This window comes from Nelusetta ayraudi, unplaced genomic scaffold (assembly GCF_046127955.1).
Source record: "Nelusetta ayraudi isolate G7.1 ecotype Tasmania unplaced genomic scaffold, CSIRO-AGI_Nayr_v1 ptg000084l, whole genome shotgun sequence".
Classification (NCBI taxonomy): domain Eukaryota; kingdom Metazoa; phylum Chordata; class Actinopteri; order Tetraodontiformes; family Monacanthidae; genus Nelusetta; species Nelusetta ayraudi.
In genome coordinates this window covers 3272597-3298241 of record NW_027466134.1, presented here as the reverse complement: position 1 = coordinate 3298241, position 25645 = coordinate 3272597, and the positions used below count along the sequence as shown (strand labels likewise).

General features: G+C 44.7%; 1 protein-coding gene across 1 annotated transcript in view; it reads right to left on the bottom strand.

Moving 5' to 3' along the window:
• The window catches only part of brinp3a.2 (bone morphogenetic protein/retinoic acid inducible neural-specific 3a, tandem duplicate 2), a 34388-nt gene extending 15140 nt beyond the window's left edge, over nt 1-19248 (bottom strand). Inside the window, exons 1-3 of the mRNA XM_076045589.1 lie at nt 18892-19248; nt 6370-6560; nt 2896-3086 (exon numbers count right to left, since the gene is read on the bottom strand). Of these exons, the coding sequence (XP_075901704.1) occupies nt 2896-3086; nt 6370-6560; nt 18892-19118 (609 nt within the window). The 5' untranslated portion in view covers nt 19119-19248. The remainder of the gene's footprint in view (nt 1-2895; nt 3087-6369; nt 6561-18891) is intronic.
• Nucleotides 19249-25645: the final 6397 nt, after the last annotated feature.

Sequence of the window (25645 nt, the reverse complement as noted above, 5' to 3'; positions counted from 1 at the left end):
TGCTGCGCTGCAGGTTCTTTTGTATCCAGCCGACGGTGTTCCTGTCTGAGAGCCGCGGTGGCCACAAGGTCTTTTTTCTTTGTTCACATCCACCGGATGGAGGGAATCGCAACAAAGCTCTCGCACTCATCGTCGAGCAAGTGTTTACAACTTTATGCATCGCCCCTGTCGAATTCTAGTTTGAGGCTTTAAACTCTCTGAATAAGAAGCGAAATGATTTTCTTTAAGTTCACTGGAGACACTGTGTGGCACACACTCCGTGAAAGCAGCTTGAAATCAGGGTAATAAAGAGCTATTCAATCATTTATATAGTGCGCTGATGTTTAAGAAGACTGCTGCTTAAAACTGCATGAAATTCAAGTAAACAAATAATTTAAGCTTTTCCTGCAAGAAAAACAAAGGATTTATTTTATTGAATGTTATTTAAAAATTAAAGCCAGCATCAAACACGAAATACAGACATAAAATTGGCAGGTTGTTAAATCAAAATCACCCATATGAATAATGAAAGGGAAGCTTTTAAATGCCATAATTCCAACTACTAATGGTGCAGAGTGATTCCGTAATTCTCGTAAAATCTCCTCCCGCGACATTTTTTTACGAGAATCACGTTTGCTCTGGTTTGTTTACGTTTGTTTGCTGTCAAGAATGGTCGTCATGTTTTTCTCTTTGTTTTTACTTGTGAAAAAAATTTCAGTCTTCTTCCCCATCCAAAATAACGCGCCATTTTCACCGGTCAGTCAACTGGTCACGTGACCTCCTAAGTCACATCCAGGTGATGTGTAAACGTGAAAAAAGTGTTTCCATGACACTTTTGTGATATTCCTCTCTATGGATACATCTGAAAAACCACCTCATGAGAGCGTCAAAACCTTTTAGTCATATTTGAGAGCTTTTTCCGAGTCCAGGCGTTTCCATTACCAGTTTTTTATTGCGATCGTGGAAACGCAGCTAGTGAGAAACCAGCCGCTCCTCCTGATTCCCTCTCATCGCCACCTGCAGGCAGACGGAAACCACGGCCCCCGGTCACATTAGGCCACTGGCATCACTCAACGTTATCAAATTGTGGAAAAAAGTGATTTGGGAAAGTCTTGAACGGCCGGGGTCCATCATTCTGTGTGAGAAACAAGCCGATCCGATTGCCAGCGCCCCCCCTCTCTGGCACCGTGACTGCTTTGAAAGGGGGCAGATTTCCACAGTCAACCTCCTGGCACAGCACAACAGCAACAGGGCTTCCTGCCCAAAATGAGCTCAAATATGCTATTTCCTCTTTCCATTTCAAATGTATGCGGTGGCGGTGGCGGGGGGGGGGTGGCTTTGAGTTGTATCTGTTCCGCCGCTGCTGTGGGGGTCAGCGCCCTGTGGAATTGAGACACGAGCGCGAGGGGATCCGTCACACGGCCCGCGCGCTTTCTAGTGGTGATGGAGGTGAGTCTGCCTTGCCTTTCACTTCCTACCTGTCAGTTACGCCTCGTGACCGCCTTTGGAGCATGAAAACAGTCTCACGCTCGCTTTCTCCCTTTCTGTCTGTAGCCGCCCCCCCCCCCAAAAAAAAATAAAAAATAAAAAATCTTTAATTCCCAGAGAAATGAAACACACAAAAGCATCTGCCGCCGGCGCCTCTGATGTGCCCACCTTAGCGGCAAAAGAAAGACCCAGAAGTCCCCGAACACAATGTACCGAGAGGACGGAGCTTTGATATAAGTACAGGGAGGCTGATTCATGCTCTGCGAAAGCAGTGAAAGCATCACTTCACAGGCAGACTCCCACAGTGTTCAGCGGAATGAAAAAGACAAAAAAAAATAAATAAAAGAGGGCGGGTCGGTCGGTCACCCTCCCCTCCGCGGCGGCCCTATTAGCCCCACGCTACCGGAAGGTGACAACCGGAGGCAGGATGCTGTCGCGAGCCGCGCTTCGCCCGATTCATTTATCTTCCCCGCGCCATATGTGCACGTCGCAGGGCTTCCTCACACTGGATGTGCTCGTGGCGAGTGGAGATGGTATCTCAGCCCAGGTAAGCCGATGAAATGGCAGCGTTTTGACACCTCAGAGCCGACTTTGTTTGCACAACAAAGGAGTCACAGACAACAAAGTGAAGGGTCGCAGGTATTCTCGGGACACCAGGCGGTGGGACCACAGGCGCGTCTTAAATGAATAAAAAAAAATAAAATAAAATAAACACTAGACTTATGTTTGTCCACATTGAGAATAATGCTGAAAAAACACAAACACTTATATTCTATATAAGTTGTCACACTTTGTGTGTATGTATTTATGTGTTGTCCGCTTCTTGTTACCGTTGAATATGGTATTACTGTGATGCGTCTTCATTTCCCTTTCTAAGGTTCCACAGCTGCGACTGAGAAATGTGTAAAGCATGCAGGCGTATGGGAGTGCTGTACTTTGAAAAAGGGACATATATATTACATATTCAGTTACGATAATTGCGTTTTGATTGCATGAAAAAAGGCAAGGTTTCACCTGAGGTTTCACGACATAACAGCAGAAGCAGATGACATTGAAAACCTTAAGTGGCAAAACCCTGAAAACATGCAGAATTCCCAGGCTCACGCAGTCAAAGCCAGATGCAATATGGAAATGTAAAGACAGAACAAGGAAAATAAATGCATTTTTGTTTCCTCTGGGTTTGTTTGTGCACAGATCTTTTTACTTTATGGCTTTCATGTCATCACTGTTTGTTGTAAGAGCAAAAACCACAACCCGTCTTCTACCAACTCCTTCTGCAGCTTTTCATCGCTGGGAAATCTCATATTATTCACAACCGACGAGACTAGAGTTGAAGCTGACTGGGGAGAAAAGGCAGCAGAGTTTCCTGACAGTCAGAGAGCCAGGTGCTGCCACCGGAAATTTCACACTGAGATCAGAAGGCGCTACCTTGATGGCAGTGGAGGCGATCTGGATGTGGTGCAGCTTGCGCAGAGTGCTCTCCCTGTCGATGAAGTAGGAGGCGGCCAGCTGGTGCAGAGCTTCCAGAGTCACCGCGGAGGAATTCCCCGCGTAATCGCTCACCTCAGCCTTCTTGCTCAGCTTCCTTTTGTCCACAAAAATTGTTAAGGCCTCCTCTCCTGCAAGAGAGCAGATTTTTTTTTTTTATCAGGGAATTATCAACGCAATATCCCATGGATTGGCTCGGCACATCATCGGCGACTATTAAAGGTGTCAAAGTGTAATCCCGCTCGTTCGACTTGGAGGAAACTCGGCTCTGATATAAAGATCAAAGCGCTAATATCTTATATCTTAAGTGGTTTATTCAGGTGCTTAGCGCTCAGAGAGGAGACTCGCCGAGCTGCATTAGTACTCATATGTTTTCAGTCGTACCCCTTTTTTTTTTTTTTTTTTTTTTTTTTGAAGGAACTGACCAGGGTTCACTTTTTTTCACCTACACTAGCAGTCAGAAGTTTGGACACAGCCAAGAGTTTAATGTCTTTTATTTCCTTCTCATGACTATTGACGTTGCAATTTTTCACTGAAGGCATCAAAACTACGTATGAACATACATGGAATTATGTAGGACACGTTTTATATTGAAATTCTTCAAAATAGCCACCTTTCACAAAAAGCCTATTTAGAGTTATTTAATGTGTTTTTGCTGCATAATTACATATATCTTGCACATATGTTTGATGTCTTCAGTATCTATCTGTAGAAAGAAGAACTGCATGAGAAGGTGTGTCCGGACATTTGGCTGGCAGTGTGTGTTTTCACCCAGGGAATGCGCCGGTTTTTATTTTGTCCACAATTTGTTTTCAAAAATGACTTCCTGTTGACCTACAACGTTGTGCGTTTGCCTTGCCGATGTTATGCGTCAGCAAAGCAGTCAGCCCAGCTTGTACGAAAACAAAGCAGAGCGTGAAAATGACTGAAATTACAGGGCGACGCAGCCACACGCAAGCCTCCGGAGCACAAAGAGGCTCCGGCAATTAGACGGAGCCGCCTCGGGCCTTTATCTGCGACCGTTGATCACGGCAATCAGCACTTTATAAGTGTGGCAGCCGCAGTGTTGCACACTCTCTTTGCCTCAGAGTCCCCTGGACGCGGCACATCATAATTCTCATAATAATGCACCGTTAATGCGTTGGAGCCATTTTTCTGCCTGCCGCCTTCTCCTGCGCGGCTGCTGAAGGGCACCCTCTTGCTATCACAATTTATTTATTAATTTCATTAAGTCCATATGTTTCTGCACGCGGAGGTAATTCATTTAAAGCCACAGAGGCATATCTCTGGACGCAGTCCAAGGCAAACTCCTCATCTCCCTCTTTCTCATAGAACGGTGGCAGGGAGCCAGCGTCCGGGGGGGGGTTACGAACATTTCATGCAGGATCTCACTCGTTCCCCCCCCCCCTCCCCCCCCACTTCGCACGAGAAAGCTCGGAGGAGTGGGTGATTATTTGTCTGCAGTGCAGAATCTCCTTTGTAAAACCTTCCGCCAGCCTCTCGCGGTTATTGTTGTTTCCACTACTTCATTTTAAGACTAATTTTGCGCGTTCATCGCAACACAATACAAGAACAAAAGCGGGAGCAGAGTTGCTGGATTTGAGTTTGGCAGGTTCACACAACGCTGGCTTGTACAAGTCTGCGAGGAAATGCTCAATTCCGCCAGTGGCACATCGGTTTGTTATGATGCGATATCTGGTAACTAAGTTGGAATGACTAATGACGCCACCCTGTTTTCCATATGCACGCTCAGGAGAGCAATTTACAAAAGCTTTTATCAACACAAATTGTAGCCCTCGGTTAACTTGACTAAATGCTGAAAGCTTTTTTGTTTTTTTTGCTTTCCACTAAACGCTAATGTACTATAAGGTTAATTGAATGCTTGGAAACAACAACACTTTAATTTCCGATTCTTTTCTGTTTAAGCATACATGAATATGTACATGACCGGCATTTCTGATGGACCAAGTAAAGGGGTAAAGAGACAATTGTCCAGAATGGTGAGATAAAATACATTATTTTTGATTAAATAAACACATTTGTATTATCCGGCTTCGTTTGCATGGCTAGGAAACCTTCATTTGGACATTGATGGGACTTTCAAACTCAATGATGCTGCAATTGAAGAAGCTGGCGTGAGTGAGTTGTCAAGTGACAATCACAAAAAGCCCATTTTACATTTACACCTGATGACTGTTACAACAGGCCAGTCATGAATTTAAATAGACGCATTTGGAACTGAATTAGGATCGATTGATTGGGATTCATTGCCAGTAATAAAAGTTGGAGGTCATTTAAACGCAAGATTCAATTCATTAGCATTTATCCAATTGCCAAAATTCTGACGTTAAAGGTAAAATAAGAAAGTAGCACTTTAAAATAATTTTAATTTGTAGTTACTAATTTTCTTTTTTCCCCCAAGCCTTGGCAGCGCAGAGCTTAATGTGGGGTTTGATAGAATTCCACTTTCTTTCTGATGACAATCTCTCTTTGCTTCTTGGTTTAAAGCTGATCTTTGCTGTGCAGGCTTCTTTGGCAAAATGTTTAGTGACTGAAGTCTGTAGAAAACCCAAAAGATGAAACAGTGTTCAGTTTCCAAGTTACAGAATTAATCTTTATCATTTAACTGGCAGAAGAAGATAAGATCATCAATGGCACCAGCAGTTTAAACTGGTGATGAGAAGCGCTCCATCAAAAAGACAACATTGGCGCTGGTTTTCTTTGGCCGGCTGTGTTCTTCTCTACTAAACCATGAATGTGTTGTTCCAAAAGTTACTGTGATGCTCCACTGGGTCCTCTCTGTTATTGCAAATCCACTTCCTGAACTCGAATGGAAGGCTCACAGTTAGAAGCGTTAAAGCAGCGGTTAATTATGGGACTTGTTGGGATGCAGTCGGTGCTGTTTCGTATTGCTTGTGCCGAGCTATTTCCCTCCTGCTGTTTACCTGACCTGACTTCAGTCTCCCACACCTGCAGATTCACTCATTCACCTGCGCAGCTTGCAAGACCGGCTTCTTCCTCCGCTCGTCGCCACATCGTTTCCACACTGTCGTCACGCTTGGTTCCAGATTTGTTTGGAACATTGACTTTTTTTTGCATTGTTCTTTTCTTGTGGTATCAGCCTGTCTCCACTCTATTCTTTTGTGTTCCAGTTGCTTAACATGCTTAGCCTCGTTCGCTCTGCGCACCTGCCTGCTTCAGCCTCAGCTTTCATTTGTTGTATTTTCTTGAATAAAATCCCTTGAACTGCTTTTGAGTGTCCTTGTTCACACTTTAGTTTTGTGCCTTTGGATCTCGTACGATAACGCAACATCCATGTTTGCAAATGTGTATCTTTGTATTTATTCAGTCCAAAGGACTTGCAAGTTTTACTGACGCAATTATTACTCAAGCGTGTTTTTGGAGTCTGTTTACCTCCCAGTGTTGCTGACAACAGGAAGTGGGTTCCATACTTCCTGATGAGATTGTCAGTGATGGTCTGGGTGGTGGGTCTGCGGCCAAGGAGACGGATGTTCCTGATGAACTCGGGGGTCAGGGGCAACGGAGACTCCAGGAAATCTCTCCGCTCCACGGCCAGGTTGTTCACCTTCCATCTCCCAAACTCTCTGGACAGAATCAAAAGTCAAAAGTAAACGTTTCGCTTGCCTTTACACTGAATGCAGGAAGCTGCTGGAAGTTTAGACACATCGCTGACACATTTTATCGACACATTTTCACACATTGCAGTACTTTCTCTTTCGAATGATTGACAAAAGAGGTAGAATGTCATTTCTTCTATTGTGGTCTCATAATGCCAGGTCCGTGGAACACAATGGAACAGCCTGGGCTTCAGGTTAAAGGAAGCACCCAGAATGACAAAGAAAACACAATTAAGCAAACAGTGAGATCTAAAAGGAAAGCAACTTTCCTGACTTTCCTTGAGGGCAGACAGAAGCTACATAAAGCTCACAGGCCCCCCGGCCCTTTCATTTTAGCTGTTGCAGAAATATTTCTTCAAACGGAGAGACGTGCACTATGGTGCAGGATATCGCCTTGTCAGAGGATTGCTCTGTAATGAGACAGAATCTGTGGCTGCAGAAAATAAAAAAATAAAAAAGGGGGGTGAGTGGCACTGCAGTGAGGAGAAGTCTTCAACGGACAACTATTATTTCAACGCATGCAGGGTTTTCACAAATCTGTTGCGACGGATTTTTACATCGGTGGGCACTGTGTCCATTCTGAGGCGCACGCTGCACAATATTTCCCTTCAATTCTGCGTGAATTCTTTCCTTCCTTCCTAATACTAACAAGGGGGATGAAAGCACACGTTTTCTTAAGACCGAATAGTGAGTTACATAAAAGCCAAGCCACCACCGACTCCAATGCCATAGATGTTGATCAACTGCCGCCTCTACACGCCACGCTCTGTTTAGCGTCTTTAAAGGGTTGATTTTGTTTCCTCCAGGCTCAACCCTTTCAAGCCAATGTACATTTCAGGGCGCTTTGACACATACAAAGGTACCTTTGTACCAAAAAAGATAAAAGGTGTCTGGTGGGAGATTTCTGTGTGATGCGTCACTCCCAGATCCATAATGCACACCTTCAGTAGGCGGTACAGTGTGCTTTTGAAACTAGCGATTAAACATGTTTTGCACTCGGTGCGTTTTCAGGAGAAAGGAACCAGGGTCGTTTTTACCGAACAACTCTGCAAAGTCAAAGGAGTCATTCGCAGGTGAGCAGCTAAATTGCTTTTTTCTAATTCCAAGCACTCCCTCCACCCCCTACCCCCTCTTGTTTATTTCAGAGTGCGACTGATCCCGGCAAATTAAATGGCTTTCTTTTCAAATAACATAATGTTAGATTCACGGCAGCAGGGAATCGACTAAAAAGTTCATCTCCACCCTCTCAGTGAAGCCAGCCTAAGTGAGGTTGATAGCAGAAAGTAACTCATTTCCTCGTTCTGTTTTCATCTGAGACACTAATGATTGCAAAGCTACGGAGGAGCCTCATGAGTACGGAGTTAATCGCCAGCGGAGTGAGAGCGGAGATAAATCAGCGACTCGGAGGCTGAGCTGTGAGCTCCAATTTCAAACTATCGGATAGTAACTCAGAAAAAAATAAATAAATAACTGCACTCTGCGTCTCTGGAAAAGCCTAGAGCTCAAATACACTTATTGTTAGATTAGCTCAAGTATGCATACATCATGCATTTGTGCATTAGCAATTTGTATCGAACATAATGGTCATTAATGTCCTTTCAAACTGTTGCTTAGTTTCTGTACATTTGGGCTAATGTTGTAGAATGGCAATGATTTTCTTTCTTACACTTTGACCTGGAATGAAATTTGGAGAAACAAGAGAATGAAGAGGGGAAAGTGTTTCATTTTTCCAAATTGGTTCTAAGTTTGCTTAAATATGTCCCTTCCTTGCAGTGTTTCACAGTAACATATCCTCATCCTGGTTGTTTTGATGCCCCATGGTCCAGTAGACTTGGTTCGATTGGCACGGTTTGATCTGCGTTTCCAGAAGCCATTTAAATCTGTTTTAGTCACGCCTGTTCAGACCATTCCTGTTTTTGACCTATGCTTGTTTTTATGTCCCTTATGAACTACAATTGATACTCACCTCCCTGTTTTCTCTGATTGTACTCCACATTTACTGATTTATTTGATGGTATTCCTACCGCAGAATTTATTCTGATGTGTTTTAACCTTTTAACCTTTTCTCTTTCATAAAGCGTCTCTATAAATAAAATATATTATCATTATTGTTATTATTACAAATGTCCCATTCTGTTAAAAACGGCAAGTTAAACAAAACATCACGTCTCGTGTGTATGTACGAATTAAGTGGGCAATGACGACTTAAAGTAAGTCTTCGACAGATAGATTTCATTTGATGAGTCACAGTGTATTTCCATCTAGTATACAGAAGACATAGACCCTGGCAATCTAATATTATTCAGCTCCCAGCAGGAGCCATGATGATACATATGAATCTGTTATTAAAAAAAAATAAAGAAGAGTCGATTAACTCATAAATGTTCTCTATAAACGTTTCACGTAACCAATAATTGTGTCTCCAAGTTCCCTGCCAGCAGCCAGCTGCCGTTGCAGCTGCGCACACACACACACACACACACACATATATGTCCTATAAGCTGCAAAACCAGCTTGTTTGGCTCAGGGTCTCCCGAAGAAAAAAATTCTGCAAAATTCTGATGGAGGAGTTCTCGCCCCTCCCCCGCCCCCAGCAGGTGAGGCTACCAGTTGAGGCGTCCGCGAACCTGCTGTCAGAGCAAATTGGATAAAAGAACCAACGGCTAAACTCCATATGACCGAGGCAGCAGAAGATCAAAATGCAAGTTCAGAACAGCTTGGTTCATCAAAAACATCTCTCAAACCTAAAAATCCCACTTCAGGTCCGTTCATTTCTCATCTTTACCTCGGCTGTAGGGCCCCAAATCCAGTGTGACTGTGTAAGTAGGAACTAAGTCAGCATTTATGGAGCAGACGGCGGCTCTTAAACCCCTTTTAGTCACTGTGCTGTGATCGTAAGTGGACAAAAAGTCAAATATTGTTTAAAAGATTGAAGTAATTATCGCTGCCTGTCAGAGGAAACATCACTAGTGGAATGGATTTTCCTCTGAAGCTGCTTCCAGGTTTGCTATGGGTGCAAGTCAGATTTAAGCTTCAACGGTCATTCATTCTCTTGCTATATTCCCTATGTTCCACTCTCTATAGGTTTAACATTTCCAACACTGGCAAAAGGGCATCCAGATAAGGGAGGATTTAGTGGTGCAAAACATGGAAACCAAGGGGTTGAACGTTGAGAGATAAACATCTACATTTGACATTCATGTATTTTTTTTTTTATACTGTGACACATGGACACGCGCTATTATGGCATTAGCAAAGCAGAGGCAAAGATCTTTTTTCAGTTCATACAAAAGCCTCTTTAGATTCCATGCAAGTCACCAGGCAGGGTTTTCACTTCTCTGCAGGATTCACATTTTAAAGGCCATATCTAAAAAAAAAAAAAAAAAAAAAAATACAGTCAAGCCAGAAATACAAAACATTTTTTTTTTTCATCTGCGAGAACCTCCTGCACTTGTGTGCACTTTGAAAACAATTGGCGTGATGATGTCAAAGTCTTCTGACTTCCCAAATAAGATGCTCGAGTGGTGTTGAGTTTGTAACATTTTCATCACGCAAAGATTCATTAGCCGATACTTTTTTAACAGTTGTTAGAAGCCGGAAGAACATGCACACCCATGGGATCTTTTGTTTTTCTCCACACCAGTTCAAGTTTGCAAAAGAGGGACTTTTATGTCGAGAGAGCAAAATTTTCCTCATTAAATCTTTTGTTAAAAGAAGACTTGCTGTTTCATATACATCAATAATCTAATTAGAAAAGCAGTAGGGCCACCGTTGCTCTTCCACCACAGGGGGAGAAACTAAGAATAGCTTCAGTAATGGCACTTTATTGATGTGGGCTGGTATTTAATTAAAATGTAACGGGATTATCTAAACATACACATATAAATCCACCTGCCGAGAAATAACCCATTTCAGCGTCCAAAACGAGGACAAATTAAAAATGTACCCAGAAAAAAAAAGAAAAAAATCCCTCAGATGCCCTTTGAAGAGGAGACAACTTTGATGTTTAAAAAAAAAAAAAAAAAAAAAAGTACAGCTGCGATATTAGGTCACGGGCGAGATTGCTTTTTTTTTCCACTAGCACTTTCCCCTCTGTCACAAATCAACACGGCGATCAATGTGAACGTGACGGTTTGGGATACACAGACTCATATCGAAGCCGTAATTATTACAGATTGGCTGTGATTACTTTGAAATTTCTCAGGCAGGTTGCAGGAGCGCAGTGCCAATTCATTTCCCGTCCGACCCGTAATGTATTCACACAATCAAGCTCAAAGTCGTGGAAAAATAGGACTTTATTTTTTGTATTTTCATCATTTTATTTTCAACCAAACAGCACACTGTGCGTTTTTTTAAAAAAAAAAAGTTTTGACAGGCTACATCCTGATAGTCATTGTCAAAGCGCCGCGCAGAAGCCCTCGAGCTTCCAAATTCGTGAGGGGGGACGGTGGCGGGGAGCGCTTGATTTATTGCGTTGCCCGGAGGGATGTTTTTTTTGTCAGATTTCATTGTGTGGCGCGGCATAAACATGCGGCAAATTTATGTGAGCCGCATTGTCATATCAGTCAAATTGTGCACTTTGCGCTCTCCAAAATAAAAAGGTTGAGCGCCGTAATCAGGACAGGTTGAGCCACCTCGGCTGCCGATGATGGATGGGGGGAGGGTGGCCTTTTGAAAGGGTGTATATATCACATTAAACGAGGAGTAATGAGGAAAGCTCCTACACCCAGATGTTTGAACGATGCAAAGTATTAATTGCCCGCAATCCAAACGGCCACCGAGGGGGCATAAAGTGCGAGCAAGTGGGTGGCGACGCGCATCGATTTTGAATTCTTCTCCTGTCGTGGGGGAAACGAGACGCTGACGCGCTCAGCCATGAGCGGAAGCTGCGGGCGGAGCGCGAGGAGCGGGCCTAACGATGTTAAATGGATATGCGGTGGTGACCTTTTTTTGCTGACGTGGTTGGGCCTTAGACAAAGCCTTTAGACTAATCTCCAGCTCAGATGTACGTCCGGCGCGGCTATTAATCTTCACCTCGTTTCACGGCCCGCAAATAAGAGGCCTCTTTGAACGGGACGGCGTCTGCAGTCCCACTTTGTGTCCCCGAGAGCGCTCGTTCAAAGCAGCGGCACGCAGGGAGACGGACAGACGGGTAGGAAAAGGGGGGCTTGGCTGGGGAGAATGGGTAAAGAAATAGTATTCACATCGCCCTCTGTCATTCATTTTTGCGGTTATCGTTGCAAGTGATAAGCTAGCCCGGTCTTATCTTAAACCCCCAATAGGCCGGAAGCCTCATCCTGCAGGGGGAGGAGGGAATGAAATGGGAATCAGCGCAGAAGCTGATTTTTAGGCACCAGAGTTCCTCTCGGAAAGCAGGTGTGCCATTCCTCTGCCACTTCTAATTCTAGTCGAGTACAATACAAACTCTGGCACACTGATCTCCAAGTTGAGATGGGTTTGAATTTCACTAAAAGTGACAGCAAGACGCTAAATTACATTGTTATCTAATTTGCATTACTGGCTATACACAGTGGTCTATGCATATACATGTGCACGTAATCCAAATTTCATTTGTTTCAGTTAATTAATTCGAATTTTCGCTTTTACTTGAGCTGTTCCGTTTACTTTTTCTCAAAGCTAGCTTTTTTTTGTAGCCGCTTTCCACGTGCAAATCTCATTTGCAAATTGTGCATGTGCAATTCATTTCCATTCAGGACTCAAGAGGTGTGAATATCTCCTGCTCTGACAGCAGCTGGGAGGGACCTTTGCTATGATTTGGCCTCCCGTCAGTGCTTTGGGATGGGGATTGGCCCATGGCAGCACCTGCTGCTCAATAAAACCAGTAAAAACCAACAAGGACAATAATCGTACATGTATGACAACACATTCACTCATGTCAGAAGTTTTGCAAGTTGCTTTTTTCGAGAAAGCGGTTGATCGAGAGGGGTCTGAGATGATGCCATAATTGCATATTGAATGCAGGTAATCATTATGCACATTGGGTAATTTTACATGATGATGCTCGTACTACAGAAATTAAACATAAATCTATCCGGGTGCGGCTAATAGAAAGCATATTCATTTATTTTTCTGGCACCCTACATAAACAACTTAATGATATTTAATGAGCACATTCAAAATAATGTTTGTCATAAAAACCTTATCCCATAAAAAAAAATAATCACATCCATTTCCCCAATGCAATATGTTCAATATGTGTTGAGAAAACACTGCCAAATGCATGTCAACATGCCTGCATTCGCTCTGGTGATTTTAGCAGCTCTCCCTTGGCAGTGTTTCCTGAGGACAGGTGGCTGAAGCTGGAGGCCCACGTTGTGTTGGTCCTGCGAGCGTTGGCCACGCTTCACAAGTGGATCACAGCGACACGCTCAGAAATAAAACAAGGGGGAGGAAAAAGATCTTTGATTTGAGAAATCTTTCAGTCAATCGTCACTGTGCGGCAAATTAAATAGAGGGATGAATCTGTTAATCCATCATTGGTGAGGTTGCCCCGAAACTGGAGCTCAGCTCTCGGGAATCTGTCTCCGTTTTCAAGAGGATTTAGCAGTAATCCAGACAGCACAAGAGAAGACCAGAAAACAAAACCATCACATTCAGGCATGGCTGCTTTGTACCTTGCCAAGACGCGACCAGACACGATCGCTCCCCTGCCGGAGAGCTTTTACATCGGTAATGCTGTTCCGTGTGTGGACACGCTTGCATATGTAATTAAAATTACCGATGTGTGAGTCCAAAATTAATTGTTCGAAACTCCTGGTTTTACTGGCTCCTGACTCATGATTCCACTGCTCATGTTAATTCTTCACTGACTGGCCCCTTGCAACCATGGATATCTTACAAAAACTGGCACTACGGCATCGCTGTGATTCTTTTCCAGTGTCCACTCGAGGTACTGCTTCCAAAAACCCCATGCGGCCCAAGAAGGACAAAAATAAACGCCTGTAAAAACGGCCGACGGGACGCTTCCGACCTGAAACATGCTTCATAATAAATCTTTCTGTTGTAGATTTTCAAGTCATGGACTTTTAATCATTTTAAAAAATGTATAAAGGCCAAAAATCCCCTGAAAAGAGTTTATTCCCAGTGTGATGTCATACGTGCTGTCTCTTGGCTCGTTCTGATTGGCTGATGCATCCTGGTGCGTCACTTGAGTTACAGAGGCATGATTGGAAGAGACACTACCGTGCGTGCTCTAAGATGTGGAAGTAACTTTTTTTGGTGCATGCACAGGGTGAGCAGCTCCATTGAAATGATGTGGGGCGCTGGGGGCCTGCTTGCAACCCATGAGCCAGTTAACTGCAAAGAGGACACCAGGCAACATGCTGACAGCTATTCTAAATGTCTCACCACTGTGGTGGAAAAGCAGCAGCTTCCCCTTCCTGCTACAGCTCGCTAACAGATCACTCAGACCCTAAAGGTTTTCCTCACTCGTCTTGTGGTAGAGTGTCCACCCTGACGCCGGTAGGTTGTGGGTTCAAGCCACCAGACTGTGCAAATGGTACCCATTGCCTCCCTGCTTGGCACTCAGTATTCAGGTTTTGAACTGGGATGGTTCAAAAGCGGAGAAGTAATTTTGCATCCTTCGGGTTGTGACAACTACCGGGACTTTAACTTTAAACAAATTACCCAGTTGCACACAAATGTTATTTTTCCTCAACCTTGTACATGGAACCAGGAGAGAGGATGATCTGCACTGAAGCTCCAATTGAAAGCTTTATTTGGTCTGGTCTCGTTGTCAAGATATTGAGTTTTCTTTCAAACTGCAGCTCCTGCACAAAGCTGACTTTCTCCAACCCTTGCGCTGACAGGCGTGGTTTGGTAGGTTGGGTGACAAGACTTCACGCTTGCGTTGGTATTCAAACAGGCAAAGTGTCTTTACCGTTGCCTCTAGTACGTTTTGTACTCGCAATACTTTGTACCTCTGGTGTCCGCACACTTTGACTCCATGATTCAAATGGCTCAAAAATCGTTGGTGAGTCATTCACGCTGAGTCGATGACTAGTTAGCTGGGTTCACATAGAGTTAGTTTGTAAAGCAAAGCTTCACTAAACTCCTGCGTCAGACTTCTTCTGCTCGAGCTGAAGTGACTTTGCCTGCTGTTTTTAAGCTTAGAGATGCAAACAACGGCCATCTGGCTGACTTTTTCTCTTCAACATTCAACTCCATGTTCTGCTGTGTATGCGAGAGTCACCACGTCCTTCTACTTCCGTGTTTTGTTGTGCGGTGATTGATGCTGTGCGCCGCATCGATCCATCTGTCACACAAAAGACAATCATTTTCTGCGTCACAGCTACAAACACACCGACGCCCTCGCAGTCGTCTACGACTGCAGAGGCCTGAAGTGGGAATAACAGACACCAGATCGAAGCTTGGGAAAGCTGCTCAACTCGTGGGACACCGCCGACATCATTTGCCTTGAGCGCCAGCAACTTGGGAGTGAGAGCGAGGGGTGAAATGAAAACTGAGAAATTAATTAGGCTGACTTAGGCTTTGCTGTCTAATCTCACGTCTCCTGCCACGTTCAAAACAGGGAGGTGCCGAGACATTCTGACGTTCGGAACAGTGGATGAGGGAAAACGTGTCCAAGGCGAGAGTTTAGGAGCAGCGACGTGACAAAGGAGATCAGTGGGAATGTAAGAATGGGATGTGGCACCGGAGGAGTCTGCTCGGAATCATTCACCTCAAACTGCAGACTCCCCCGTGGGAGTGAACGTCTCCAGCTGGGCTTCAGGTTACTCTTGTATCCAACCTGTGAGCCTTTTGTTGAAGTCAAACTCTAAGCTCACATGTTCAACTTCCTCGGGTCTGCAGGAGAAACTAAGTGAGTTCCAAATTCTCCCGGTAGTGATGGTTTTCATTCGCATTGACGCAGCCTTTCTTTCAGGTCCTGTTGGTGCGCATTCATGTCTGTCTGAGCCATTGCGCTGTTGCTTTCTCGTAAGCATTAACTACCAATTTTGTTGAAGAGAGGAAGAAGAAAGACAAGCCCAACCTGTCAGTTAGGATGAGTCACCCATCCTGTCTGGAGAGAATCAGTGCCGTCGATGCATCCATTGTTTGGAAGAAAGAAACTGAAGGACTGAGGTTGGCAGCCAAAATTAGGTGAAAGTTTGATCTCTTTCTTTTCTTTTTTTCCAATCCAAACTTTTAACAATCAATTTGTTGGTCTGCTTACTCGCTGTGGTACTGTTCCCCTTGAGTATTTTGTAAATGACATTCCAGCAGAAAGCAGCGGGTAAGGAATTAGAAGCAGAGGTAAATAATATGAGAAAAGTTATTGTACTCATTCAACTCCTTTGCTCAAGTAAAAGTAAGAAAGTGCAGGCTCTGAAATGTATTTACACTTCTGTAAACATACTTTGGCATCATCAGCGTTGCCAGGTGGGAAATGTAGGTCTATCGTACCAGAGAATCAAAATTGTCTTATTTTGACATGATAGATAATTATCGTACTCCCACTCCGCCGGCACAGCTGAACGTCACTCGTTTGTCTTACGCTCAATGGAGCATGATTGGCTGCAAATCTGTCACATGGGAGGAGATGCCTTCAGGGTTCAGTAAAAACAACTATGACAGACTATAGCAGACTGACAAATTCACAAAATGGTCAAGTGATTGTAGATTGTACGTTCGGCATTATTGATCGTACATCTTACAGAGGGCAAATCTGTCGTACAAATCCGATAATCACGGTGCACCTGGCAAGACTCCAGTAGTGCTCAGTCATGGAGATGCACAAGGTCTAAGTTACTTTGTTTGAGCTTTGCCAAATAAAGACTTGGAAATCAGCAGTTAATCAGTCGTTAAGGAGAAAAACTGTTTGATTTGACGCGTGTCCTCAGTTATCAACACTGCGCTCCATCCTCCAAGGTTCTTCCTAACTTGTAAAGACCATGTTCCGGGAAAAAAAAAACACGTTCTGCTGACAACTGAGCTGCATCATTTTATCCACTGCAGGAAAAATGCACCTCATTTGCATCTCACTGCTCGAGTGAAATTCCCTGAAATGACATCACCATGGTTCTTGGACAGTTTCAGCCTGCGCTGAGAGGTGACATTTGACTTCTTTTTTTTTTTTTTTCCTCCTGGCTACAAGACAGAAAAGCTGGGAATTAATGCCTCGGCACATCAATTATTCACCTGTTCTTGTTAGTGGTGCTTGATCGTTAATTTAAGGACCTATGCTAGCCCTGGAGACGCAAGCAGCTGTAAAACTTGGACCCTTTTGAGGGAACACTGCAGTGGGGCCGTGTTCTTTAATAAAACAACCTTAATGCATATTTTATGAGCAGGTTCCAGGTGTGAGAACCCCCCCCGCCACCTCACACCGAAAAATATCTCCACGCTGACACAAGCATTACATTGAGCTCTGGGTAACCAAAGCAAACGTACCCACTGACGTCCTTCTCGTTCACATTTAAATGCCCCTCTAAAATTGAATCCAAGTGAATTTCAATTACAAGAGACTTACTGGATATTTACCTTTTAGATTTTTTTTTGTACCCCCCCTTTGATACCATCACTGCTAATCAATTCCACATTGTGGTAATCTAAAGAGTCTCAAATGCCACCTTGCAGCTGACAGGGGCCTCTCAGGGGATTCTATGATAATACAGAGTAATAAGTACTAAGAGCTCACTAATCACTGGGCCACATGATAAGACTATTAATCGTGCCTCTCGTGCAGCTCGGCTTTAGCGGTTCCGCAGCCTTTTGCCAAAGACGGAAATGCAAAAAAAGAAAAAAAAAAAAAAAAAAAAAATCTCTCATGCAGCGAACGCTCGCCGAGAGCCATAAAGCATCCCGAGGCCAATCCATAGACGTCAGGAACCCTGTCCATCTATTTCCAGAGGCCCCCGGCAACATCGTCCTTAATGACGAAGGAGATGATTCACGACTGGCTCGCCACTAATACGCTCGCATGCCAATGCCTCAGACTGTGTCTGCTGTCATGACAAATCATCATTTTTTTCCCCCCCCCCCGCACGCTGCTAATCAACATATATCAGTCGGGGCACCTGATCAGGTGACTCCCCCCCCCCCCCCCCACACACACACACACACACCGCCTCCTCCGAGGGGTTTTGAAGGCAGTCGGACGTGATGTACAGCTCGCTGATAACCCCCGTGCCGTGCCGACGTGCGACGCGTCCTCCATCAGTGCCAGACGCACCGCCAGCGCTTGATGGTCGTGCGTCGGCGCGAAACCCCCCCCCCCACGTTCTGCATGGCAGGGCAGGGCGGCGGTAATGCGGAGAGCGCCTTCAGCATCACCGCAAATTGGGTTTCCGTACGCGCCGTACCGCGCACCATGTGTTTGAGTGGAGGAAATGCAATCGCCTTTCTTTTAATGCCTCACCAGCGGATGGAAATATGCAGGTGTCATCAAACAAAAAGGGCTGCACCTGAATTGAAAGGGTGAATTCTCCCGTAATGCCGCGGTGGTGCTCTAGCAACATTACTGCATTTCGCATTAGAATGCTCCGAGCGCGGCCCCGCACTCAACTTTAATCTCCACCCTCAGCCAGTATACGACGGATGTACATTAACAAGTCTATCTGATCAATGCGCATGGAAATTCACTCTCATCTTCTTTTCTGTCATTCTTCCATCTCTCCAGGTTTTACTGCTGTGCATTTTGTTCACATCGATACGGTTTTAACTTGCTAGCAGCTTGCATGCAACAAAGGCCTGGTTTGATCTGAGCTTTTCTAAAAATCCATCAATAGCCCCCCCAGCCAAAATAAATACACAACAGCAGGGTGGTATGAAGTAAAGTCATTATTAGCTATTCCAATATCGAGGGATCATGCTGATTTTATTTACTAATTATTTTTGTTTTATTTTTACATCTTTTCATCTTAAGTACACTTATAATCAACCAGGGTCAAATATCAGTTTGCCCACTTGTGGGTGAAGGGTCACAGTTTAAAGAGCAGAGGTCGGTTAAAGTGAGGCCTTCAAGTTGTGAATAATACATCTATTTTTATTAATTAATTCATCTTATTTGAATTTGCTGTACTTGATTCTAGTTTTAAAGTACTGAAAGTACTGGAATTGACGGGTTTTTTTGCATTTTTTTTTGGCATTTAGCTAAAATCTTTGAAAGAAGTTCAGATTTGAAAAGGTGCAGAAACGATGAAAGTTGCAGTGCTGAATATCATTCCAATCGAGTCGACATTTTTCTGTTGATGTCACAGTTCACTTGAAAAACCATCGATGGATGGGATGACCTGATGACGCGTCTACAACAGCGGTTCCGCTGCGGCCGACTCACCTGTATATCTTGTATCTGGTGGAGAAGCCCTGTCGGTTCTTCTCCACGAAGTCGATGTACTCTGGAGAGTGGTGGAACGGCCCTTTATCAGACAGGAGCCAGTCCAGGGGCCCCCCGGGCTTGTCATTGGGAAGGCTGCTCGTTGTCGTCGCCCCCGACGCAATTACGGTGGAGCGCAAACACACCCAGCAGTGCAGGCTGAGGCTGACGAGGCCCCATAGAGCCATCAGAGATGGAGGGGGGCGTGAGAGGGATGGCGGCGATGTCGGTGCGTGGCGCTCAGCAGCCGGGGCCGCGCGTCATTAGCTGGCTCCTCCACTGGCTCGACCGGGGGACCTGCATCACCTCGCCACCTCCGCTTCACCTGAGGACGAGTTCAGAGCCACACATGAGGATACGAGAGCGAACACCCACGGCCGTCTTCGAAAGGCTGAGTCAGATTCAAGGGGTAAAAGAGAGCAGAGGAGCGTCCCTGCGTCAGCGGTATCTCAACGGATGACTCTTTGAAATGCGTTTAATACAAACACATTGTCGTCCTCGAGCCACACGGCATCACGGCGGCGCAGTGATTCAGCCATTAATCAGGGAGAGGTGTCAGGGAACACCGTCCAAACGTGACAATGATTTATTTGTCATTTGAATAATTTATCAGCGAATAATCACTCACTGCTGTACGAATGTCGCGCTGCGGCGAGCGCTTTCCGCAATATAGTACGGTGCACTATGCTTTTACTGAAAATTTGAATTTTTGAGATGACAGGCATTTAATTCTATTGACGTCAAAGAACGAAAGCGCTGGGGCCACCGGAAAGTTTTTTTTCTTGGATTTCAGCCTCGAACTTGTTTTGATTGACGGGAGATCTCAGACCACAGAGTCATTCACATATTTGATTGACGATTGTCACACAACAGCAACTGCAGACAAACTGCACACACTTTGAATCCGACACTTACTACACAGAGGAACGTGTGGCTTCATTTAAAAACAATGTCAATATGATTTGATGTATCACTGAGTTTTCAGTGATACGTTGGATGGAAATTGAGCCGTTCACCCCACAAATGCCACACAGACTTGGTGGACGGCAGTGCACAAACCTTGTTCAGTTTCAAATGACTTGAAATTCGTAAACTACAAGTATACGCAATCAATAAACCAAGTAACAATAATGGAACAACAGCCCACACTCAAAATAAATAACACATGCGTTTAGTGTGATTTCCCATCGTGTTTGAGAAACAATAATTTAGCCGGTTTAAAAGTCACATTTTGCATTTGTTTTAAACTGCAGTCATAGTTTGAACTATAATTTGGCTAAAATCCGAAGAACTCTTTATAGAAATATGAATATGAATTTCCACGTCTCTATTCCATAATGATGAAGATTATATATGTGATTAAAATAAAACAACAATTTATTTTCTTTCTTTTTTTTTTTTTGTTGCCACAGTTCTTGGCCTCATTTGAATTCATGGATTTGACTTGCCAAATATCGACTGGCTCTGCTCACCACAGTCACATGCAGTGTTGGAGCAACAGATGTTTTCAGAGGCGTTGACCAAAAAAAGACACACGTACACACGCAATTGTTCAAACAATTCGTCTTGGGTATTTTTTTTTTTTTTTTTTTTTTCCCCTATATATTTTTTTCTTTTTGTAGCTGTTGAGTCCACGCTGCTCAGAGTCTTGGCCAGGATTCACAGGAGCCTCCGTCACCTTCTCCAGCCCGTCAATCTTCTCCCCCGCAGTGACTCCTGCCTTGTGTGTGTGTGTGTGTGTGTGTGTGTGTGTGTGTGTGTGTGTGTGTGTGTGTGTGTGTGTGCGTGCATACGGGGAGGTTTGAGTCTCATTACCTTATTCTGATGACAATCTGTCAAGCTAACTCAGCCATATGACCATCTGTGTGGGTGTACGGACACGTGTGGGTTTCCAATGCGTGACTCCCAGACAACAGCAGACAGCGCAGGAAGGGCGCGTCCCCGCTGGAGGTGGATGGGAAGGGCAGGAACAGCTTTGAATTTGAATATTAAACACTCCTGTATGGTAATCCACAGAAGGACACCGGAGAAACAGATGACAATCGTAATTTTAAATTCGAACCTTTGGCTTTCATTTGGTAGCGCAACGCTGCTGCACCCTCCATGCTGCTGCAAACTGTTATGCCGTATTTAGGGAGACGTCTCGTCCCGTCCACACGGGGACGTTTTTTTGGGTCCCCCGAAACGGTATTTTTTGAAAACGGGTCCCAGAGTGGGAAAGTCTGGCAACGCCGTTTCGCCGTTGTCACATGGTTGCCGTGTGGACGGTGAAAACGGCTTTTCCTTGTAAAACGATTACGTTTTACACGGCACGCAGCGGCACAAAAAACAACGATAGCGGCGAGCGGGGTTGTCTTTCGAGATTTGTTGGCAATATTTCTACAAAACCTCACAAAACCTCAGATTCACTTTTCTCCTTTTTTCCGCTACTCGCCGTTTTTTTGTTTTCGCTGTGTTTAGTGTGTAGCGGGAATGCCCTCTTTCTAAATCGTGGGTCCGGTGGCTGTGTCAGCGTCTGTGAACAGCGCCACCTTTCGGTGTGGCATACGCATTACATCGTTTTCACCCACCGTTCCGTTTCCATCTGTCAGCGTGTGGACGCTACTTTTTTTTTTCGACCCCGGGAAAGAAAAAAAAAAAAAAAACGGCAACGTTCCAGTGTCGAGATTCAAATTTCAGACTGGGTCTGCAGGAAGTCTGTTGAAGACAAAGTCATTATTAACTGATCTACATTTCGACAGGCATACAGACGCTGCCTGTATTGTTAGATTATTCTTTTATAGATGCAGAGTTTATTATTTCCTTCTTTTTTCAACGTAACTTGGACTGTTTTAACATCTGCAGTTACAAATCTGAAGATTCGCCATCCAACAAAAATCCTTTTCTGTTGACTAGCATATTAACAAAAAAAATGGTGGTTTGATGTGAAAACTGGTGGCCCCATTAAATTGTCACTCAGATCAGAATCAATAGGCCACAAAGCTTTCTTTCTGAAGACCCTGCGCCAGACAGAATCTTTGCACAACTGCAGGGATACAACTCGAGCTGTGCAGCCCTGAGAGAACCTGAAGTTCCTGGACCAACAAAGATGGGAAAATCCTGCACACAACTTTCTTACGCTGACTTTGTGAGTTATTTAATTGTTTTATCTCTCGAAAGGCAGAGAGGAATTCAACAGCTTAACAATGATTAGAGTCAGAGGAACTCCGCCATCCTAAACACAGACACATGCGCGCACACTCCTTGTTAGTGGAACAAAAATGGACAAGGATCAAAAATCCACCCCACCCTCTCCCTCCAAGTGTTTGCGGATGGCACAAAAACAAGAAGGAAGCTATATTTGGATGGTGCTGAGAGGAAAGCGAGGGAAACAAGAGCACTGCAGAGACAGCTGGAGGAGATGGGAGCGAATGGGCTACAGCTGAAACGTGGTAAACTGGATAAAACACAACTCACCATCCAAGCAGCCTGTTGGCTTTGGTCTTTTATTGGCTTTTATTGGCTTTTAACTCCCATTCGGTTCTTAAAAAAAAAACAAATCCAAGATAAAGTATGACGGGACAAAAATGAAACTTTTTTTTACTTTGAAAGTTAGCCCAAGACGCTGTGGTCCGAAACCCAAATCCACCAAGACTTTCGTGTTCTCCTCTCCACAATCAGAACTGGGATTGTTGGTCCAGAAGCATATTGGACGATGGACAATGGGCAGCTCCTAAATTCTGATTGGTAATTTCAGTTTATTTCTTTTTTTAGCATCACTGTTATTGTTGCCGATTATTAGAATTGTTTTGTTAATAAATACCACGATGAGCAATAGGAGCCTTAATGGAGAGCTTGGTTTTTCTGGAAATATTTCACACAGGCTGCTGGTGGCAGTTGCAACTTCAGGAGGGTCCTGATGCCACACAATGTACCGATTGCCTGCAGGGTACAACTACGGGGCTAATGCAGGTGTGTGTGTGTGTGTGTGTGTGTGTGTGTGTGTGTGTGTGTGTGTGTGTGTATGTGTGTGTGTTTTACAGGTGAGCGGAAGTGATAGAAAAGTCATGAAAAATATCGTCTATGAATGTTGTATCACTTCACGCGAACCGTGACCTAAAGTGTGCTTGATAAGCGAAACAGGGCTAATGCAGGTGCGTGGATGTATGAGAGATCGCACAGTATGAGCAAAAAGAGTTAAAACAACACATTTTTTTGTGTGTGTGTGTGTGTGTGTGTTGTTTTCCTATGTTGATGCAGCTAAACGGTGAGAACACAGTTCTCTGTGAGCACAGTTTTAATCGTCTGTTGGCAAACGAGCAGGAGGAACCCGGTCGTCTCGGCTCCCCTGTCATCTCCTGACACGACTTTACAGCCCCGCCCCCTCCCGGCAGGAGAGCGCCTCGACGCCGTCCGTGGGCGTCTCGACAAACGTCGACACGGCAGCGTCGCGGCGTCGGGTTGTGTTCACCGTGCGAAGAAACGCGACAAGTCTCCTGCAAGTCTGGAGCGTTCAAAGCTCTCGCACCCTCGCTTTATCTGAATACTGCGGGTGAAGCAGGGCCTCGCTTTACAAGGTGCGTGTGGTGTACAGTATGACCTAACTTCAAGGCAAGCGCGAGGTGTGTTTTATCCAACAACAACAACAACAACAACAAAAAAAAAGCACAGAGGTCGAATTAAAAGACTCTTTAATCCCATCATCCAGCAGGCAACTGTCCAAAGAGCTGATGCAGGGAAATAAACACCGGGCCCTCTCTCCGGCTCGGGTACCAACACCCCCCCCACTTCCTCTCTTCCGGCTCCACTTTTCCACTCGGCCCACACTGCTCATCCTCTGCCTTCTGGTAATACCCGCCAAAAGCCACTTTTCAATCTCAAATCCTCCTTCATTTTTCCCCCGCTTTTGTTTTTAAACACTAGCTGTGACAGTCGTCTCGGCGAGCACACATTGTTTTTCCGTTGCTGTTGTCTTTTTTTCTGCGGCGGCATTAACTCACAGCGCCAATCCACTAAGCCTTTTCCTATCAGCCGCCAGGGCGCCATCACATGTATGCCATTTTCGCTTTACAAGGGCATTATGTCAACCTTATACAGACGCCGCTTTTTCAAACAGCTTGGGGGAAAAAAAAAAAAAAAAAAAAGAGAAAACATTCCTCCGCCAAACAGGAAGGCCTCGCGTAATCTCGGAGAGGAGAAACCAAATGCCGGCTGACACAACGAGGAGGAATTTTCAATTCGAGCGGGAGGCGAGAGGGAGGCTCCCTGGCAAATCTACTGGAATATGAGTCTGTGCGACGTGGGCCAGCCATCCCCCAATCCCCCCTCCTCACCCTCCACACACACACACACACACACACACATACACATACACATACACAACCCCCCCGGCTGTTAGAAACCTCTCTATAAAATGAAAGCTCTGTTTGTTCCTGCAAGGTTCCCTCGGTGGAATTGTGAAGCGAGTGCGGGTGACAGCGAGAGAGACTTTCACTCCCATGAATGTAATGAGGACCTGTGTTCCCCCCCGAACAGGCAAATGCCAAGAACGATGGGCGTTAAAGTCGAGAAACCTCGAAACAACGACGGAACGGACCATCGCGGCGACCCGCCCTGTCCTGCAGACTGTTTTTTTTTTTCTTCTTTTAGTTAAAAATAAATCAGCGACAACGCTGATGCCAAGACGTTTCGGTCAGAGGACGTCGAGCACGTCTTGAAGAAAAAAAATATCGTAATTCATCTCTTTAACAGCGTCTCCGACAGGATCCCGTTTGTGCTGAGGAAGAAATATCCATTTCCAGAGTCCTTTCTTGTCCTGCCAGTTGCAAGCAGAAAGGCGAGTGTTAAACAAATGGCCCTTCGACTGAGGCGCAGCCAACAGTGGATCAAACTGTACGGCGCCCCCTTCTTCTTTTTCTTTTTTTTTTTCCCTTTTTTTACGCCCACTGCCCATCATAATGGCAGGGCCATATTCGGTAAGCACCGCTGAATATCAAATACTTCACCGGCAGCGGCGGCGGCGGCGGCAATATTTAACAAGTCATGTGCGATGACTGCTGTCATATGCGAGTTGTAATGTCTTGTCATTACTCGGCCCGGAGGAGCCTGCAGATCAATAGCCGAGCAAAGAGGGCAGCGAAAGAGGCAGAGCCGCTTTTTTTTTTTTTATTCTAAACCTTTTTGACTTTTTAATTAAAACAGACGACGCTGCGGTGTGCACTCGTCTCGTATTAAAACTCGTATTAAAAAAAAGTTCTTTGACAACCTCTTGTTGGCACAGGCCGGCTGTGGGCATGCTGGACAAATAGGGTTTTATAGCAAGGGAATTTCATTAGGAGGCAATCCTTAAAAACTGGTCAATTTTAAAAATTGAGGTAAAGGGAGACTGTGTTGCGCGGCAAGCAGTCAAGCAGTCAAGCAGATGGGGGAGAAAAAAAAAACAACAACATGCCCATAATTTATCTCAGCATGCTCTTTTTCCCCTAGGCGTGATGTTCAAAAGAAAACAAAATGATTAAAGACGGGCTAAAGGCCATTCTACGAGTGGTTACATTAAATTGTGGCACAGAGTAAGAACTTGCGCGCAAGACCAAGACTTTTTGTTTTATAGGAAGAAGTTGAAAGAAATATGAAACATCAAGAAAGCGGCGTTTGATGACGAAACGTTCCGAGGATACTCAAGATATCGAGGGATCCAAACGGCTGTGGAAACTATAAACTGTCGGCATTCAGGACC